Below are 12353 nucleotides of genomic sequence, written 5' to 3'. Positions count from 1 at the left end.
GTGAATATGCAGCTTTTGACCTTGCTTATCAGAGGTTGCATTCAGCCTCTTCACCTCTCCTGCAGGAGCATCCATTCATGTGTCTTCTCCTCCTCCTCCTCTCAGCTCATGATGAGTGTGTGCGGGGGAAAAGGTCAAGTATGTGCCATCGCGACTATGCGCTCATGCAGCTTCCACCGAGCAGCATTGATTTTCTGCAGATGATGTTACTGTCGGCCCGGACTGGCAGGGTCCCTCTGCGCATGCGTCTGTAGGCGGGCTCTTACAGCGATGTTGCGTTCTGGTACTCCACATAAACTCGTACACCCAATTATTCTGGCTAAACGATACCTTTAATCCAATATTTACACTTAATGATACTATTTCTATCATTACAGCCTGCCATAAACATTCGTCCCTTAATTATTTTCATTATCTCCAAATAATTTCCAAGAGGCCAATCATAACAGAACCGAGTCCCAGTCCTTTTTTAATATCAATGCAATTACATTTGTGCCAATGGGAGTTTCAATATGATTTTTTTTGTTACTATCTACACACAGACACTATAGTCGCCTTATTCAGAAGAAAGCCTTTGGGTCTATTTATTCCTTCTGTATGACAGCTTAAAGTTGTTTTTATGTCAATATGTCAGTGCTATTGCGGAACACTTCCCATCTATATAGCAATAATAATAGCAATTCAAATTTCCAATACACGGACTGCTGTTAAAGTAATTGGCTAGTAAAATACAATACAATAAAGAAGGTTTAATGTTCGTATTTGAAATATATATATTTCAATAGAAACGGGAAAAATTACAGTAAAACATCAGCATGTGACGTCTCCCGACTGAACTTGAACGCCGCATAAGACATGCACACCGTCCCCGCAGTCTACAGAATACACAACCGCTACCTGCCAGGCGGAATGGACGTATCCCCCGGTCCCCTCAGTTTCATCCTCAGCCCAGCGGAGCCGCGGGAAAAGCCAGGCCCAACATGACAGCACCGGGACGGGAGAAGAAAGCCCACCATCCGCCGCGGGTGACCATCCGGCCGGAGGCGGTGTGGGCAGCGGGTCGCTACGCCGTGCTGGCCGCCCTGTGCGCCCTGTGCTACAGCAACTCTCTCCATGGGGAGTTGGTGCACGACGATGTGTGGGCTATCATCAACAACCCGGACGTCCGACCGGGCTCCAGCCTCAGAAACATCTTCAGCAACGACTTCTGGGGCAAGAGAATGGCGGACAATACGAGCCACAAGTCCTACAGACCGCTGTGCATCCTCACCTTCAAGTAAGTTCTCCCGCTGTCCCAGCTCCGCTCTTTCCACCAGGAACTAACACTTGGTGCTCGTTTAACCGCAGTGTTGATGACGTTAGTTAGCCCGGGGTCACTGTCCGGTCGCTAACTGCTGCATGAAAGCTATATCAACGTGCAATTAAGGCTGACGTCATACAGTTGTCCCCTGATGGAAAGAAGCTGTTGTAGCCGCAGGGTTAACTTTAGAATAACACAAGCTAAATACTTCCTCACATGAGACAGAAGCACCAGGTAACTACAGAGGAGGGAGTAGGCTGTGACAGGAACACTGTGGAGATCTGTCACCAGTTTAAGCCTCTGCCTCTGTCTGAAGTAGTTATTGAAGGCGTGAGAGCAGGAAAGCATCTCTGCTGGACAGCTGCACACACAGCTTGTCCCAGCACATCCCAGTCCTCACGCCCTCACTATTGCCTTGATGCCACTTCAGGTTGAGGTATTAAAGGAATTCAGTTAACACACACACACACACACACACACACACACACACACACACACACAGAGCTTTGGAGGACTGCCTCTTCCATGGCAGTGGAGTTGGAGGTGATGTAAAAGTTGTGCATGACAAAGGGAAACGCAGGCTGCTGTGCTCCGAGAGGGCGGGTCTGCTGCGCTCAGTTTGGCGCTGAATTTCGGTCGGAGGAACCAGGCGAGCATCCAGAACAGGGTGGGATTGTGTTCTAAATCATATTATGTTGCAGTGATTGCATGGGAAAAAGAAGGCCGCCCACACAGTGTTCCTAAATGAGGGAAAACGAGCCAAGCTGAGCCATGCTGATGCAAAAGTGGATTGAAACAGAGCCAAAAAGACGGTGGCCCCAAGACTGTCAGCTTTCTTCTTTCTTTTCATTACACAATTCAATTGAGGATGCAGTGTAAGAGAATAACGTCACATAAATAGGTGTAAGACGGCGTTACTTTTCCTCATGTCATGTCTGTTCACTCTTCTTCTAATTGAACAGCATCTTTGTTGAGGAAAATAGTTACGGGGAAACGGTGACAGAGAACATGAGCCTGGTTTAAAACTTCAGTCAAAGGGTTAGTGGTCTAGTGAGCCACAGTTACATTTTAAATCCAGAAAGTTTATGGTTGTTTACATTGTAATGATGGCACTAGTGCACATGGACAAGTTGCAGACTGTGTGTGATAAAGAGGCACTCGTCAGTTACATATACACCAGAAAAAGTTTTTTCAAAAACTTCAAATAACAGGCATAACAATGATAGACTTTTGTTCTACTAACTCTCATCTTCATAGAAACATATGTTGTTTTTAGATTTTCAATTGGAATCAGAATTTATGTGACAATTTGTTGCATTAGTGCCTAAAATCATCATATGGTGTGAAATGAAAATAATTGTATATAAAATGAAAATGGATTATACCTTTCTTAAGTTACTCACTTTATCAAAGTCCTTTATCATAACTAAACTGTGATCCATTATAGTTTTGTGAAAATTAATTAAATTTGTGTATTATTTTCTAAATCATTGCTCAATGTGAGACCTATGTCGTCAGTCTTTCAACGTATTTTCTATTTATTGTGACAAACCTTGCTATAAAATTATAAAAATAATTGTGACTCTTTCTCATACTTTTTTCTATGTATTCCATGAACATTTTCACATTTTATCATTAATAAAGATATGTTATTTTCACAATTTGGAATGTCACACCACATGATATAGTGTCACACCATATGATCATGTCGCCATGTGTCAATGCAAACCATGTATCAACCTACCTATTGGTGAGTACTGATCACTCATATGGCAGGAAATATTTAACCACTTATAACTGCTGGAAGGTAATATTCAAATTTTATTAATTGATTTGATACAAGTAAACAAGTAAAACAAACATTTTTTATAACGTATGAACCATGACTAATGAATAATGAATGATATGAACCATGGTAAGCAATCTGTATTATTGACCTCAGAAAGAACAGCACCCATCTTCGGCTTGTTTGCTGGCCTGGACATCATCAGAAAATACATTTCATTTCAATAAATGTTTATTTATTAATCAATACATCAAATTATTCCCCATAGTCTATTCTCTGCATTTCATAACTGCGTTCCTCTTAGTTGCACTGCCTACAGTGTTCTAGTCCAATGATATTTTAGATATCATGTATTGCCAGGCTTCAAGAAATCTGCCCCAAGGCCTTTTGAATCAACAATGAAGGCACCCTCTAAAACCCTCCCTCAGACCTTCCTATTGGTCAGCGAATGGAAACAGACAGTTGTCGTTTACTTTTCTTTGCCTCAGCAACTCCTCTTTCCTTGCAGGGTTGGAGTTCAGTCTCTCCCTGTATCTTTTTGTCCTCTCTGCACTTGTCATTATTTGCCTCAAGCTGACAAAAGAAAAGGGAATGTATGGTTTAAGATGAAGACAAAACATTCTAAGGTTTCTGTGAAGGGGTCTGCTGTGTCTGTCTGATAAACTAGAAATCTGTATCACCGAATAAAAGGATATGAAGAAGAGGTCACAGGAGAATAAAAACAAGAAACATCTCAGCACTTTCTGAAAAATATTTTGAAGGAGCATGCATGTTGCTCTTAAATACAATTATACAAATGTTGCAAACATTGTTGGCTTGTTATGTTTATAGGTACATTCTGTTACTGTACTGCTGTCAATGTCCACTAAATGTCACATTCACATGTGACTTGAATATGACCCTTTATTTTTGTGCATATCTCGCTATATTGCTCTCTCATGGTCCCCAGATGATGTATTCTAATCACTTTGGTGATCCTGACTTCCTGACAGCCGAGTTTTGAGTAAATGTCTGACACTTGTGAATGGATTGCCATGACATTTGGTACAGTTATGCTCTACTCAGGATGAATTGTTACAGCATTGGTGATCCTCTGACTTTTCATCTGGCACTCTACATCTTAGTGTTTGTGACCCCTAGGGGGTCCGCCAAATTATTGTTTGATAATATTTTTAAAGTTTTCATATTTTCAAAAATGTAAATGTGTCTGAAAATACACATTAGCATTAATCCAACTTATAATTAACAAAGATACATTAGTTAAAAAAACCAAACAAATCAAATTTACACAACATTGATTTCTACCTTTGATTCCTTGTTCAAACATGTGAGCAAGCTAACCTAATGCTACGCTAAATCATTGTGCAGTTTTCTTGATTATTATCCCAAGTGTAAGGACATTCTTGTAAGTCTCAGCGATTTTGTAACATGCAAGAGACTCTGACATACCCTCAGAATCCACTGGAAAAATTCCAGAGGGTGAGGCTAACTTGCCTAATATTAGCCCTGCTAATTCCAGCGCATTGTGTCCATCATTTTGAGGAAATACCTGCAAAACTAATGATATATCCATCAGCCTCACATGTACTTAAATGTGCTAATTAGGAAATGTTAGCATACTAACATACTAAACTCTGAACTGGTGAGCACACCTGCTAAACATGCTAGCATTGTCATTTTGAGAATGTTAGTATGATGATATTTGCATTTACCCTCATTGAGCAGCTAGCATGACTCTGAGACTGGTTCAAAGAGACTTATTTGGCCTTGTTTAGGCCTCTTGCAGGCTAAAAAGTAAACTGTAAAACATGAAATTAGTGAGGCTGACTTTTAAAAATCAAATATTTTTAAAGAGTATTTCAAATATTATTTTGTCTGTAATTGTTGTGAAGTTGTGACTCGTGTACAGTTGTATCCTGTCCTACAGGAACCACATTACCTTCGTATCATAACCTGCTTATGTCAGATTCATGATTCATTCTAGTACACTACTAAAGCGATATTGATAGGTAAGCATCCTGCGTCTCTGACACATTCAAAACCAAAAGGAGAAGTGAACTCACTATCCATTTTTTATCCCTGATAATACTTCATTGTGAACAACAAATCCGTATTGAAATAACAATAAAAGGAAACTCGCCTTGGAGACCAAAAAAAATCTTCTGGTCACCGTTTCTGACTATCTGCACACTGCATGCGTATCTCAATCATCGTGATACTTTCTGATGCAATAAGACCAATCCTGACACACAGATTTCAACAATCAAAGCTACAAACTTGGCTTTGTCGAACAGACTAACTAGGTCACTGTCAAGAATAATCTGATTATGATTCTCTCGTGACGATGATGATGGATGATGCTTTACCATTCGGAAGAACCTGCCATGTTGAAACCATAGACATAAACATAGTTTATTTGAATTTTATAGACAAGTGTATCAGGATGATGTGACAGGGCTGTACCCGACTCAGGAGTTTATCAGTGAAATCAGATTTTACTGCTCAATAAAAAGATTCAACTATCCTTCTTTTTCTCAGTTCAGCTCCACACTGAACTTCTTTATCAGCCTACATCAGTGAGTTTTACCTGCAGCCTCAGACTCCTGTTTTAACGCCTTTCATCATCTGTGAAAATTGAAGATTAAGCGAAGATGAAAATGTCCACACAGTCAGAGAAAGTTAAAGTGTTCATCCTGCTCATATCAGGTTTAAAATCCCAGCACACCACGGAGAGTCTCTTGTGTCGGCTGCTGACAGCGTTGTTAGAGCAGGGCCGGTGCTATATATTTTGGATCCCTGGGCCGGATTAGAATTTGGTGACCACAAATTGTAGCTCCTTTAATCTGTTAACCACTATCACATGTTGTCAGTTGGCTTTATTTAACTAGTGCAGCAGCGGTTCCCTTCATATATAATTCCTCATTGAGATGTGCTTCCTGAGCATTTTTGTAAGCTTCTATGTTTTATCCTGTTTTTGTACTCTGACTGACAAAATGATTGTTGTTTTCAGATTTGGGATTTGATTTGTTTTTTATTTGTTTAATTTTCAGAGACATGTTCTACATACATGAATATCACCATGATTATAACCATAAGACACTGAACATGAGTTTAACATTACAATTTGTCAGAAATCACAAATTTAATTGGGGACCCACTGAATTTCCTTGGGATCCACTCAAATGACCACCTGTGGGTCCCAGGGACTCACTATATTGAAAATCTATCAAAATCACTGCTACCACATCAACTGTTACAATTAATTAGAATATGTTATAACCAGCAAAGAATTTGTTTGAATTTGTGTCTGTTATGCCATCACAGAGAAGTCAGAGGTTAGGTTGAGCTACAGAATAGCAGCCATGCAGTTGATAGGGATTGTCAAAAGAGTTGAGATCTCTATACACTGGCCATACACTATTGGCAAGTAAAGGACATTATACCTAGTGATTAAGACAAGTGATTAAGAAATATATGAGCTCTGCTATTAGTGTATTAATAATCAGATGTGTAACTATTGTTTTCATGATTACAATGAAGTTACAGTGAAGTTACAATAAAGTTATACAAATGAGAAACAGTTTCAAAATTGAATTATGCAATCGATGGCCAGCTGAGAAAGTATAAAAAACGCTGCAACAGTTGTTACAATGTTCTTTCTTCGCTCTCCTACCTTGGATTAACCCACAAGACTGATTATTTGAGCAGCCTATCAACGCAGAATGGACTTCAAGATTTGCAGTTCGATCCAAGAATAATAGAACACAAGGAGGACTTACCATTTTCCAACCAAATGTGGATTTTAATTTGGATTTTGGCATTCTTTTGTTCACCCTGCTGGCATGAAGTCTGGACTTTGAGGAAATTTGGGGGCCACGACTTGGACTTATAGCAGGACGGGAAAGGCATATTACCCATGGCCTGACCCTTTCAATCTCTACTACATCTAAGTATTTTAACCAGCCTCAGCTCTTTTAGATTAATTTTTATTATATACACTGAATTGTGATCTTTATATGCCTTTTGATGGAACCTGAAGATGGAACAGAATCTTCAATAATGCAGACATCAAGGTAGACATGACATTGAAATCACTATCATCAACACGTTGGAGTTGCCATGCAGATGCATCTAGGGCACTTTGTAGAAATTATGCACAAATAAGGGGTGTACTTTCATTTCATCTGATATGGGAGAAAAACGTGAAACACGCAATGAGGCAGCAGCACTGTGCTCAAAATTAGGCAGTCTTGATATGTCATTTATGGCACAGTTTTGGGACAGTGTCTTAAGCAGATTTAAAGTGACAAGTGAAGCACTGCAAAAGGCTGACCTGGATCTGATGACAGCCATTCGTCTTTTTGAGTCTTTGAGATCATTGGTTGTATCACTGCGAGACCAATTTGACCATTTTGAAAGAGCTGCAAAGAGCGTTCCTTGTGTGTGCCAGTCATATCGTGATGAACTACAGAGGGTCAAGAGGCGCAAAGCACTTCCGGATGAATCTACAGAGCATGAGGTAACACTGGAAGGCCGGGAGCGATATCAAATAGAAACGTTCAGTGTCATCATTGACAAGCTAAGCAGCTAATTAGCCCACAGAATGGAGGCATACAAGAACATCACTGACAGATTTGGGATTCTGCTGAAATTGGAATCTGATGATTTGCCCACTGTTCGTAAACAGGCTGATGCACTCTGTGCCTTATACCATCATGATTTAGATCAGAACCTGGCAGATGAACATACAGTTCAGATGCTTTGTGCAGAGCGAACAAGATAAGTCTCCTCCAAAACTGCTGCAGGTGCTCTTGAAACATGGTCTGCTATCAGTATTCCCCAATGTGTTTGTAGCCCTATGTATTTTTCTGACACTGCCAGTCACAAACTGTGAAGGAGAAAGATAATTTTCACAGATGGCAAGAATTAAAAATGAACTTCGAACAACGCAAACACAACAGCACCTTTGTGCACTGTCACTGATGGCCATTGAGTCTCAGCTTGTCAGGAACTTGGACTTTGATGAGATTGTGACTGAGTTTGCAAACAGGAAAGCAAGGAACAAGCCTTTCTAAGACAGGGGAGGAGGAGAGATGGAGATGAGGAGAGACAGAGCTGAGGAGGAGAGACAGATGAGAAGGAGAGACGAAGATGAGGAGGAGAGACAGATGAGGAGGAGAGATGGAGATGAGGAGAGACAGCTAAGGAGGAGAGACAGAGCTTGGGAGGAGAGCAATGGAGCTAAGGAGGAGAGACAGACCTGAGGAGGAGAGAGACAGAGCTGAGGAGGAGAGATGGAGCTGAGGAGGAGAGGTGGAGATGAGGAGGAGAGATGGAGCTGAGGAGGAGAGACAGAGCTGAGGAGGAGAGAGATGGAGCTGAGGAGGAGAGAGATGGAGATGAGGAGAGACAGAGCTGAGGAGGAGAGACAGAGATGAGAAGGAGAGACGAAGATGAGGAGGAGAGACAGAGATGAGGAGGAGAGATGGAGATGAGGAGGAGAGACAGCTAAGGAGGAGAGACAGAGCTTGGGAGGAGAGCAATGGAGCTAAGGAGGAGAGACAGAGCTGAGGAGGAGAGAGACAGAGCTGAGGAGGAGAGACGGAGCTGAGGAGGAGAGATGGAGCTGAGGAGGAGAGGTGGAGATGAGGAGGAGAGATGGAGCTGAGGAGGAGAGATGAAGCTGAGGAGGAGAGAGATGGAGCTGAGGAGGAGAGACAGAGCTGAGGAGGAGAGAGATGGAGCTGAGGAGGAGAGAGATGGAGCTGATGGAGGTTTGTGTGTGTGCGTGTTTGTATTCGGGGGGCCATCCAAGAATTTGTGAACAGTAGTTCAACAGTAGCAACTTCCTGTGTTGACTTTCAGAGCAGCGAAGAAGAATTGATTGCCAGTGTGTAACGTAAAACAGAGCTAACAGAGCTAACTGGGAAGTAGAAGGGTCCTGTTTCTAAATTAACTGGTATCGGATACCATCCCTGCATTTTCAGCAGTATCGGCGGCATTTCTGATACTGGTATCGGAATCGGAACAACTATAGTTGTAGCTTCCAGGGCTGTTTGGCCGTCAGCTTCTGCACACCATCTTCATTAGTTTGTCATGTAAAGGCCTCCGGTTCATATGGAATGAGTGTAGCTACATCCTTTTCCTCATCTGGGAGATAGCCTTTAGCTCAGTCTTTAACCTCAGCTGCTGCAGCTAATGTGTGCAAATGGATAAAGGTGTAGCGAAGAGAAGGCACTCATACTTTGCTCTGTGGAGAAGTAATGATTAAAGGCTAATTCAGGTCACAGTGAATGTCAGGCCCATTTTCTCAGCTCTGTCTCTCCCTGTAGAACAACCCAATTTTGTTCAACTCCAAATGCTATCAAGACTTTGCATAATTAAAAGTATTAACAGATAGCATTTGGTGAGTGGAGAATTGGTGACCAAATATATACAATTATTAAGGCCATACTTGAAGGTAAGATGGCTGTATTCATGTGTGAAAATTGTCATCTGCCACATTCAGGCCCTTAAGTTCTGCTCATGTGAGCATGTGAACAAACCTTTTTGAATCTCAAATTTTAGCTTAAATGATCTCACAGGCATTTTCTCTGCTGTAGCTGTTTCAACATGATGTATGATTATTGGCCCAAAGAAGATTTCTGGTATGGAATCACAGATTGGAGTCAGATCAATTGACCTACAGCTGAGAAAGGCTCAGTGCACAACTTCATAACTTAAGGCTCTGATGTACTTCAAAACAGATGTGGACAGCAGGGTAGACAGTCACATGCACATGCTTCTTTGTATAAGAATACATCTGTCTGGATGCATACTTCTAGCATGGCCTTACATTTTGGGTGGCAAAGTGATGAGCCCATCCTTCCAAAAAGAACAACAAGTGATGGAGGACGTCTTGACAGATGGTGAAATATATGTCCATCCTCTTTTTGCTAGTAAATCACTAAAAATGGTACATCCTGTAGAGTCTCTGAGGCATGAGCAGGAGAGAGTGTAACATGGAAGCAGTGAATTTAACTACGTGTTTGGAACATAATGAATATACAGATTATAGCCTGACTGGTTTGAGGCCACTACTCAAGGCTATTCCTGCACATTAATTTTGGAGGCGGCCACCACCACTTAAAATGGTTGATGTCAGCATAAACTAACACAATATAATCATTCCACATCTTCATCACAGTTTTTTAAACATGCAGTGACCGCAGTTGTCCATCGCAGTGCCTGATTATGTCCGCATCCCAGAATGGAAGCAGAGGAAGAAAATAAACCTCAATTTTCCTCGAAAAAGTTTCCTCTTTCAGTGTCAGGCGGTGATATTGATATTTGACCAGGTGCGGTAGTGGACTGGCCATCTGGCGCCGCATTGTTGGGCCCGTCAGGCAGTTTCGCTTGCACCGGCCTGTCTTGACTTTTTACAGGCCCTAGCGCTTTATCGATCATTATCGTCATATAACCAGGTCAGGTCAGGTCAGGTCAGGTCAGCGTGTTGGTAGGTTTAAAGTGAACCGGGATATGATGTTTATTGAAGATCCTCCTGAGCTTCTCAGATGTTGTTACGTTTTCCCGTCTCCTCTGTCTGCTCTGGATCTTTTAGACCAGGGGTTCCCAACCTTTTTTGTGCGAAGGACCGGCAGAAGCATATAAAAAAAATTCACGGACCGGTTGGCAATTTATCTCAACTTTAATATACATTGTAGAAAAAACAATGCATTTCAAAATGCTATCATTCTTTTACAGTGCTAAATGCACAATAGTTTCATATATTAACCCACCAACAGGTGGCGACAAACGCTTATTTTATGAAAATAACAGCCTATTTCAATGGTCGGACCGCTTCAAAATTAGACATTTTGGCCCCTTTGAATTGCGAAAGACATTAACGTTATTTCAGTAGGCAACTCACACAGTTATTTCAGCCTATCATTTCTAAAAGTAGCTAAATGTAAAGATCAGGCTTTACAAATTTTGTCAAATCTTAGACCACCCCACACAAGAAAATACCTGACCAGACCAACAAGAACAGAACAGTTTGTATGTGATCATAAACTGGTTATTGATTGACTGTATATTGATACAGTTCCTCTTTAGCTGTACAGAAGACTTGTCAGCTGTTCTTCCTGTGGTTCCATTAACAATATGCATCCAAAACATACAGTTCAAAACCAGGATACAATAAAACTAAACAAAAAATAGGACCACCTTACAAATATTAATGGCATCAACTTACTGAAATCAGTGTCAGTGAGACCCCTGGGCCTGTTTGCCGGCCACAAGAACATCATACCGGGGCATGATGGGAGACAGTGAGACGCGCAGGGTATTCCTCACATTCAGTCTACTTCTTAGTCTCGTCTTAGTGGTGGTCATGGCAGAAAAACCAGCCTCGCACAGATATGACGTTGGGAACGGGAGCAGCGTCTTCAGAGCGAGCGTGCTGATCTCGTTGTATTCTCCTGATGCTTTGATCCAGAAGGATGACAGTGATGTTGAATCAAAGAGTGTTTTCAGTCCTCCGTCATTCCTGAGCTCAATCAGCTGGTCGTCTTGTTTTGATGGGAGCCGGTCTCGACCATCGTCATTTTGAAATGGATCACGCATCCATCCTTTGCCATTCCTCGGGTCCTTTGAAAATGGGAAATAGCGCTCAAACGCATCAGACAGTGATGTCAGGTGACTGTGTATCAACTCGCCAAGTCCCGCTGGCTCTTCCGAAAAGCTGGACAAGTTGCTGAACATGTCAAAAACACCCTGGTTGACGCGCCGTGCCCAGGTTGCCAGTTTGGCTTTGAATCCGCAGATTTTGTCTGCCAGCCTGAATGTATCAGCCATCCTCCCCTGCATCGTCAGATTTAATTCATTCAAGGACATGAACATGTCTCTCAAATATGCTACTTTTGAGAGCCAGCTCTCGTCACTTAAGTGCTCTGCTAATGGTGACTGTCTGTTGTGGAGGAATTTCTGTAACTGCTCCCTTAACTCGAACACTCTGGTTAACGCTTTTCCTTTTAACAGCCACCTAACCTCTGTATGTAGAAGAAGGCGCCTGTAATCAGCATCCATGTCCTCGCACAATAATTCAAACATCCGCGAATTCAGGGCATGGGCTTTGATGTGGTTAATGACCTGTGTTGTGTCATTCAGGACTGTGTGGAGTTCAGGAGACATTTTCTTGCTTGCCAGCATCTCGCGGTGAATCATACAGCGAGTTGCCTCGCATTCACTAACTCAGTCCACCCAGTACGTGTTTGTCTCAAATCCTCT

At 41.9% G+C, this 12353-nt stretch overlaps 1 protein-coding gene across 1 annotated transcript in view; it reads left to right on the top strand.

The window, feature by feature from the left end:
• The first annotated feature begins 915 nt into the window (after window positions 1-915).
• The window catches only part of tmtc1 (transmembrane O-mannosyltransferase targeting cadherins 1), a 281545-nt gene continuing 270107 nt past the window's right edge, over window positions 916-12353 (top strand). The window contains exon 1 of the mRNA XM_073481208.1: window positions 916-1276. Coding sequence (XP_073337309.1) covers window positions 981-1276 — 296 coding nt within the window. The 5' untranslated portion in view covers window positions 916-980. The remainder of the gene's footprint in view (window positions 1277-12353) is intronic.

This window comes from Pagrus major, chromosome 14, assembly GCF_040436345.1.
Source record: "Pagrus major chromosome 14, Pma_NU_1.0".
Taxonomy (NCBI): Eukaryota; Metazoa; Chordata; class Actinopteri; order Spariformes; family Sparidae; genus Pagrus; species Pagrus major.
Note: the sequence above shows the minus strand (reverse complement) of the source record. Positions and strands in the feature narration are given on the sequence as shown.